The sequence below is a fragment of the Salvelinus fontinalis genome, chromosome 9, assembly GCF_029448725.1.
Source record: "Salvelinus fontinalis isolate EN_2023a chromosome 9, ASM2944872v1, whole genome shotgun sequence".
Classification (NCBI taxonomy): Eukaryota; Metazoa; Chordata; class Actinopteri; order Salmoniformes; family Salmonidae; genus Salvelinus; species Salvelinus fontinalis.
Window position 1 is genome coordinate 60,720,490 of NC_074673.1, and position 9,497 is coordinate 60,729,986.

At 43.3% G+C, this 9,497-nt stretch overlaps 1 protein-coding gene across 1 annotated transcript; it reads left to right on the top strand.

Annotated features, from left to right (window-relative positions):
- The first annotated feature begins 5,314 nt into the window (after positions 1 to 5,314).
- Positions 5,315 to 7,578, top strand: LOC129862900 (transcription factor Sox-19a-like). The gene is made up of 2 exons (XM_055934988.1): positions 5,315 to 6,309; positions 6,605 to 7,578. The coding sequence occupies exons 1-2, from the start codon at positions 5,654 to 5,656 to the stop codon at positions 6,882 to 6,884; spliced, it is 936 nt and encodes a 311-aa protein (XP_055790963.1). The 5' UTR covers positions 5,315 to 5,653; the 3' UTR covers positions 6,885 to 7,578.
- Positions 7,579 to 9,497: the final 1,919 nt, after the last annotated feature.

The following is a 9,497-nucleotide window of genomic DNA, read 5'->3' on the forward strand; positions in this document are numbered from 1 at the left end:
CTTGGGTACGATGCTACAAGCCTGGCATGCCTGTATTTGGGGAGTTTCTCGTTCTACTCTGCATATCCTCTCAAGCTCTGTCCGGGTTGGATGGGGAGTGTCGCTGCACAGCTATTTTCAGTTCTCCAGAGATGTTCGATTGGGTTCAAGTCCGGGCTCTGGCTGGGCCACTCAAGCACATTGAGGCTTGTCCCGAAGCCGCTCATGCATTGTCTTGGCTGTGTACTTAGGGTCGTTGTCCTGTTGGAAGGTCGACCTTCGCCCCCGTCAGGTCCTGAACAGGATCTTTGTACTTTGCTTCGTTCCATCTTTCCCTCGATCCTGATTAGTCTCCCAGTCACTGCTGCTGAAAAACATCCCCACAACATGATGCTGGCACCACCATGCTTCACCGTAGGGATGGTGCCAGGTTTCCTCCAGACGTGATGCTTAGCATTCAGGCCAAAAAGTTCAATCTTGGTTTCATCAGACCAGAAAATCATTGAGTTCTTTAGGTGCCTTTTGGCCAAGTCCAAGCGGGCTGTCATGCCTTTTACTGAAGAGTGGCTTCTGTCTGGCCTCTACCATAACGTTCTGATTGGTGGAGTGCTGCAGAGATGGTTGTCCTTCTGGAAGGATCTAACATTTCCAAAGAGGAAGTCTGGAGCTCTGTCAGAGTGACCATCGGGTTCTTGGTCACCTCCCTGACCAAGGCCCTTCTCCCCCGATTGTTCAAATCAAATGTATTTAAATAGCCCTTCTTAAATCAGCTGATATCTCAAAGTGCTGTACAGAAACCCAGCCTAAAACCCCAAACAGCAAGCAATGCAGGTGTAGAAGCACGGTGGCTAGGAAAAACTCCCTAGAAAGGCCAAAACCTAGGAAGAAACCTAGAGGAACCAGGCTATGAGGGGTGGCCAGTCCTCTTCTGGCTGTGCCGGGTGGAGATTATAACAGAACATTCCAAGATGTTCAAATGTTCATAAATGACCAGCACGGTCAAATAATAATCACAGTAGTTGTCGAGGGTGCAACAAGTCAGCACCTCAGGAGTAAATGTCAGTTGGCTTTTCATAGCCGATCATTCAGAGTATCTCTACCGCTCCTGCTGTCTCTAGAGAGTTGAAAACAGCAGGTCTGAGATAGGTAGCACGTCCGGTGAACAGGTCAGGGTTCCATAGTCGCAGGCAGAACAGTTGTAACTGGAGCAGCAGCACGGCCAGGTAGACTGGGGTCAGCAAGGAGGAGTCATGCCAGGTAGTCCTGAGGCATGGTCCTAGGGCTCAGGTCCTCTGAGAGAGAATTAGAGAGAGCATACTTAAATTCACACAGGACACCGGATAAGACAGGAGAAATACTCCAGATATAACAGACTGACCCTAGCCCCCCGACACAAACTACTGCAGCATAAATACTGGAGGCTGAGACAGGAGGGGTCAGGAGACATTGTGGCCCCATCCGATGATACCCCCGGGCAGGGCCAAACAGGCAGGATATAACCCCACCCACTTTGCCAAAGCACAGCCCCCACACCACTAGAGGGATATCTTCAATCACCAACTTACCATCCCGAGACAAGGCCGAGTATAGCCCGCAAAGATCTCCGCCACAGCACAACCCAAGGGGTGGAGCCAACCCTGACAGGAAGATCACGTCAGTGACTCAACCCACTCAAGTGATGCACCCCTCCTAGGGACGGCATGGAAGAGCACCAGTGACTCAGCCCCTGTAGTGACCCCTGATTGTTCAGTTTGGTCAGGTAGCCAGCTCTCGGAAGAGTCTTGGTGGTTCCAAACTTCTTCCATTTAAGAAGGATGGAGGCCACTATGTTTTGGGGGACCTTCAATGCTGTAGAAATGATTTGGTACCCTTCCCCAGATCTGTACCTCGACACAATCCTCTCTTGGAACTCTACGTACAATTCCTTCAGTCTCATGGATTGGTTTTTACTCTGACATGCACTCTCAGGTGTGTGCCTTTCCAAATCATGTCCAATCAATTGAATTTACCACAGCTGGACACCAAGTTGTGGAAACATCTCAAGGATGATCATTGGAAACAGGATGTTCCTGAGCTTAATTGTGAGTCTCATAGCAGAGTCTGAATACTTATGTAAATAAGGTGTTTCTGTTTTTTATTTTTAATACATTTGCAATAATTTCTAAAAACCTGTTTTTTCTTTGTCATGATGGGGTATTGTTTGTAGATAAATTAAATGTTATTAAATGAATACTTTACCAATGTACTGTATGTATACTGTGAGCAACTTTATCATGCAAACAGTTGTCTGCTGCTCAAACATAATTAAACATTGACGTTGTAGACTAGCTGAATTTTGTATCAATATGTTTTAACATGAACAATGTAAGCTTTTATACATTGGATGCTGCTCTATGTAAGTCTGGATGTCTTTGATTTAATACCGTCTGACTGCTTCTTGGAGAAACAACTTTGGATATCTGCAGTTGATTGTAGTTAGAGTTGAGCATAGTACAGAGTACAACTTTTGTGTAAATTGAACATGTATTGTTGAGGTTTGGCAAATGGGTTATGCTTGACCAGTCCCATTTTAGGAGTAGAAAGTTACAGCTTGACATTTCCTGTCAGAGGAAAAACGAATATATTACATTAAACTGGGTTGTTATACCATTATCTACCACCAGATGGATTCCAAATACTCTCCAGTCTTGGGTGCCTTCCATCCAGTGCTGCTGCTTGACTCAGCAATCCTATACTTCTGACATTTAGATTTTAAGAAATACAGATCACTTTTGGTTTAAATGCACCCACAAGAGATAGAAGATAACTCAAAAGTCTTGAACTCAAGTGTCATATTGATAAACCAACCAATTTTTGTACAATGTCTACATTGTTTTACTAGTTACTGTGGAGGCATGAAGTGGATCAAGTGAAAAATAATCCCATGTAATCATGTTTTTCAGATATGCTATTGGAGTACATTTCAGTAATTTATATTCTCTTTATGTTTAGTTTATTAGGATCCCCATTAGCTGTTGCACATGCAGCAGCTACTTTTCCTGTGTCCTGAAATAACTACTCTTTAGGCTATAGCCCCCTCTAAAGATCTCTGTGTGTCAGTAGGTCTTAAAGGAATCAGTTATCAGGAAATACATGCATCTCGACGTCCTATTTCTTTCTCAGTCAGAAACAAATCGTCACCCTCAACTTTTTTACACTTGAGAATGACATCAAACAGCCTCTTGAATTTCTCACACTGTTTCTTTTGTAATTTTCATTACATTTCCTTATGTTATTAAACACAGCCAACCCTAAACCAATGTACGCTTCTTGTGTTGGTGGCCATTCCTCTCATTTCTCTCCCCTCCGGTATCCATCCTCCAGTATTTCTCTCACCAGGATTGGCCTCCCAACCGTGACCGCCCACCCCCCACTGGCACCCCAATTGTTGGCAGGGCAATTGTGTGTGCGGGAGGCTCGTAAAGGGCACTGCCTGGGTTCCTCTGCCCTGTGACGGATAGCTGGGAGACCGCAGGGCTATTTACATGAGAAGAGCCGGAGGAGAGAGCGATGAATAGAGCGGCTTTCAATCTGCTTGTCTCTGAGGACTTTCTCTCCTAGCCACCAACCCCCCATCACCAACCCTTTCTTTGTGCAACTCTGTTTTTTTTTGGCCTCCCTCTTTCTTCCCTCTTTCTTCTCCTCAACCTCGTCACTTCATTTTCCTTTGCCTCATTGCCTCAAATCTGTCATTGCCAATCATTTTTTCCCCCTTATGTATTTAATGCTTGAGGCTTTTAAACCTCCCTGTCTGTCTTTTAATTGTCCACTTTGATGCTGAGTTGATTGTCACCATCACAACACCAGGAGACATAAATGTGTTTCCTCTACTTCCCCTATGTTATGCTCACAATAAGAATGACCCTGGCACAATAGGAGACGGACACTCACTCCATAAGTACAAATAAAGTCAAATGAATTGGATAATGGCTGTATTGTCTTGGTCATTGGAATCAGTCCAGATAAGTTGCATAATGGCTGTATTGCTGTGGCGATTGGAACTATTCCTATTCCAAAATCAATCAAATTGATTTATAAAGCCCTTTTTTACATCAGCTGATGTCACAAAGGGTTATACAGAAACGCAGCCTAAAACCCCCAAACAACAAGCAACGCAGATGTAGAAGCACGGTGGCTAGGAAAATAATGTGTATATTATTGTGGACTTTTAGACAAGTCCAAATCAACAGATTGACCTCTCAACCAACCACATTTCCGTGAAGCTGAGGGGGACTGGGATTATTGTGCACATTGTGGTCTAATTTTAGCTATTGCAATCAACCTACTTGCTTATACCACTCAATTCCGTTTGAAGTGAACTGAAATAGGTGCCAGTTAGGACTCATTTATGATGCCGGCCCAGTAGTCTTATTATTCAGGTGTCCGTACTCATCACATTGTATTGCCTATATTCTATAAGAGTCGCCGGTACACCTTTGGGCACTGGCCCAACTCAAGCACTGACTCTTAGCATGATCCTGCAAAGCATCATTAATTAGCTATTTACTGATGGATGGCTATGGGTGAACACCTAACCAACAATGGAGGTGTAAAGTGATGACCAATATAAACTAGAAAAGGGTGTCAATGGGTAGCTACTAGTAATATCCCACCTAGCCTTATTTTAGAACAGCAGGGAGCTGCTACTGGATAGAGGGGGCATGGATCATGGGCTACATTGGGCAATGGATCCTGTTTTGTTGACATCCGTTCTCTCTGAAAACATAGGTCTACCAGGCACTCGACAATAGAATGCAATGGAATGTATATTGTCATATATTAGGTCATTCAAATACACTACGGATTTCATTCTTATATGACATTTATTTGAAAAGCCTAAACTTGGGATTACTGTCAACAAGTGGCATTACTGTGGCGGTCAATATTAGGCCCCAGAACAATCTCAAACATAATGTTTCTATGTCTTCAGTAAAATAAAAATGATGAATCTGAACATTTAAAATAGTTTCAAAGTTTTTATTGGAGAGAGACTTGGGTGATCCTTCCCTCCTACCTCCCTTGCCTAAAACATGTCTCTGTGGTGGCCAATGTTATGGAAAGAAGCCTGAAACAAAAGTATTATTTATATGAAATAAACATGAACTATATATACATGTAACAAACTAAAGTTTGTCTTTGCTATTGGAAAGAGAGGGGGGCGGGGGACCCCCCTCCTTCCCTCCCTCAGCGATTCCTCCTCTTTTCATATTCACTCAAGTGCATTCCAAATTCACCGCACCCCTTCTATAGTGATGTAAATGAGTAGGGTGGAGGAAGGGAGGGAAGTTAAGAGCGGATTTACCGGAGAATACGTTTTATAATCACCAAGCTGCCAGTGAGAGAGGGAGTTTTGATTTCAAGAAGGAACTCTACAGCAGTATCTCTAGATCTCAATTCTCAGAGTAGCCGAAAGGTCTGCATCTGAATAGTGAGTTGGTAGCAGGATGTTTTCGCTACGACTTTATTTACATCTCTGACATTTTTAATTGTATTGTCTTCAACTAATGCTTGGGATGCTTGGTTGACATTTTCTCCGACTTTTTTATTTTTTTTATTACCAAGGAAGGTTGGTCAACCACTGCGAGGACAGCAGGCGTAATTTTAAAACTTTGTTCACAAATTGTATATTTCGTTTATGGTAAATATGTATAACATTATGGAGCACCAACTCAAGTCCTCTGGTCCCTCGCATCATCTTGGAACAGGGATGCCACCTGCGAATGGAGGAGGGGGGCACGGGGGCGGCCACACAGGATCCAAACCACCGGCAATCCAACCTGACCCGATGGACAAAGTCAAGCGGCCCATGAATGCCTTCATGGTATGGTCTCGCGGCGAGCGACGGAAAATGGCCCAGGAGAATCCCAAAATGCACAATTCTGAGATATCCAAAAGACTGGGTGTCGCGTGGAAATCTCTGACAGACGCAGAGAAAAGGCCCTTCATTGACGAGGCCAAGCGCCTCCGCGCGGTGCACATGAAGGATTATCCAGACTATAAATACAAACCCCGTCGTAAAACCAAACTAATGCCGAAGAACAATACTCTAGCCGCGCAGTATCAGATGTCGGCTGGTAACCACCTGCTGAGTGCGTCCACGGCTCAGGGACAAGGTGGAAACCCCAGAATCGACAGTTATGGCTGGGGCCACACCGGGGGCTACACGGCGGCGATGCAGAGCGAGGCCCTCGGCTACAGCCAGCAACTTCACCGCTATGACCTGTCAGCACTTCAGTATCAGTCCAGCGTGGCCCAGGCCCAGGCCTACATGAATGGTGCCAACGCATACAGGTGAATTTAGATGGTTTCCATTTGTCAGTGAATGGAATTGCTGTGTATTCAGCTATATTTCCTTTCCAATGGGAGTTATATGCCTAAACTGTTGCTAATCAACATTCATTGAGATGTTGGAACAACCAAACCAATGGCCAGGTCGTTTTAAGGATGCTGGTAGCCTATTCCCACCTTGTTAATGTAGGTTTTAGGTTTGTTTTCTGTTATTTTGTGACTTTTTCAAGTCCAATAGTTCCTCTCATTTATTTGCCTCACTTGATTTGTAACTCACTCTCCAATCTCTGTCATCCAGCCCCATGTCCTACAGCAGCAGCACCCAGCAGGTCAGCCCAGTGATGTCTATGGTGAAGCAGCAGTCTGATGGCCACAGCATGTCCCCCTCCCCTACGGGGACCCACAACCACCACCAGGCCCAGCGTGGTCTCCAGGTTCAGGGGGACCATCTCAGAGACATGATCAGCATGTACATGCCCGGGGGGGATGCCTCAGATGCCCAGAGGGGGTACTCTGCATCCGCAGCTAACATCCAGCAGCATTACCTGGGAGGGTCAGCTCCACTCACCCACCTTTGAATTCACTCTTACCCACAACCTGATCTCACTTGATCTGCTGGGATTGACTGGTGGCAGACTGATGTGGTTAGTAAATGTGTAGGGACTGAAGAAAGAAAAACTTCATTTTAATACAAAGATGCGATCAGTCACTGACACAAACACTATTTGGTGGCAAGATGATGTCATTGATTGGTTTCAGTGTACATTTTAGTTGGAACGCCTCAATGGTTATGAGTTATTGCGAACATCAGATATTGTCCCATTCTGGCCTTTCTCTAAACCCACTCATATGAAAATAGTTTTTAGGACTGCAACGGGATCTCAAAAAGTTGAACTGGACTTTATTTTCATTATGAACAAAATGGTTTCGACGCTGACAATCCCAAGTTTTTCTCCCAGACTGCCAATTCTGTCTGTTCAGAAAAACGAATGTACATCTAAATGAGTCGACACACTTTGATTTATATTCAAGTTAACAGCAGTTGGTTTTTATTTCACAGCTTTTTGAAACAAAACTGAACAAATGTTTGAGGATTTGGTTATTGTTTAGTTTAAACCAATGCTGCTTTTCTAAGGTGCAGGCCTTATTTAGAGTTTTGAAATGTATTGAAATGTTTTTATTAATGCCCTTATAGTAAGGGCATTGTTATTTCAAGTCACTTGACGATAATAATGTAAAAATAAAAGAAATAAAGATTTGTTTTATAATTTTTCTATTTTCTACCGTCACAATTTGTCTATGATAAATTCCTAAACAAACACCATTTACATCAAATGTAGCTAAGCTTTAGGATTAACATTGAGACAGATTTTCAGATACATTCTTTATTTATTTTATTTGTAGCTTGAGAAAATCTGGTTCTAAGTAAAAGTCCTATATAGGTCTACATCCACCGATAATATCTCGCTTTGAGTTTGAGTTTATTTTTATTTTTACCGGGACAGTGCACATTAATCAACGCTTTCTCCAGACCTTTGCCCGCTTCTTTCCCAACAGAAAAGGAGAGTGGACTTCAGAGCATAATTGCCCGTTTCGGTAAATCTCATTGTTCCCTCACTGCTTTTAGAGCATGCAGGTGCACACAGTATACCGTGGTTCTCAGCATGTCTTATGCTGGGCTTTGTCCTCTTTTCTTGGTGTGTCCCACGGGGCAGAAAATTAGCGTTGCATTGAATGACTATTCTTCCTTATCCCACAGTCCAGGCTTAACCCTTTCCCTGCCCCTCGCCATTCTCATGGAAATAAGGTCTGCTATCACTGACTGACTAGTCAAGCTAGGCTAGGGAATGTCATAGGGCAGGACTGATGGATATTTACGGAACCTCAACAAACGTTTCTGCCTGAACTATTTCGCAAAGTTCATAATGTTTTGGGGGGGGGGGGGGGGGGGGGGGGTCCTTTTCTGATTAGGGCAACTCGGAACATGTAAACTAATGGATAGAGTGAGAGTACCTGCATTTGTAAGCTATAATCTCCTTTGGAGGAAGGAAGGGGGGATCCACTTTTCTGGTTGAAGAAATCTCTTAGCAAAAGGCTGTCTTCCACGTGTTGTTGTTGCCAAGGGATACCCCTGTCAAGCTAACTAACCCCTCCAGTTAAATGACTAAGACACTGTCTTCTTGCATCTCAACAAAAACACCTTCATCTCACCCAATAGTCTTTTGTAGATGTCAAATTAGAGGCCTACGCAGCACAATTCAACAATTTTATTATAGGCAATTGATAGTTTAGCATTGATCTGTGAGCCTCTCAAACTGATGCTAAAGCACAACCTAATGTGTGTGCGGGATGTACGGTTGAGAACTAGACAGCCCTTACGAAGATGTACAATGGGGAAAAAATACCATGGACCTTTCATATTTTTCATGGTGCAAATGCCATAGTATGTTCCTGCCATGCTAGTGACCAAAAAGCCATTTATTTTGTTGATTGTACTACCACAGGTGGAGTGACTATATATGGTTTAGTACTAGCAGCATGTAAACAGTAAAGCATGGTAGTTGTTTACAATGTATTATTACCATGATACTATGGTCTTTGTACCACCCTTTTTGGGTTGAAGTGACCAATAAAGTCATGCTTTATGGTACTGACATAATGCAACCGAGCTTCAACAATCTCAAGAATCACACAAACTTAAGCGAGCATGTGCGCACGCAAAACATACCCCAAAAAACGTAATCAAAATCCGCCGTGCATATGAATTTTTTTTTTTTGAAAAAATGGAAAAGGTATATTCCCTGATAAAAGGTGTGGAATTTCCGAAGGAATGGGGATAAAATGAGAAAAAGAGAATGCGAGAGAATAGAGAAAGTTAGAAATGGGATAAAGAGAATGGAGGTAGAGGGGAAAGAGAGGTGAGAAATAAGGGGGGAAAGAGAGATGAAGAAATTGAGAGAAGGATAGAGAGAAAGGTAGAGCGAGAGAGGAGAAACAATACAAAAAGAGGATGAAAAAGAAAGTGAAAAAGGATTGAAAGAGAGAAAATGGATGGACAGAAAGTGGGACAGAGGGGAAAGTGAGAGGATAAAGACAGAGAAGAGAGCAAGGGGAAAAGATAGAAACGCTGAGAAAAAGTGAACATAAGGATAAAAAGAAAATGATAGGCTAGAGATAGAGCAAAAAGAGAG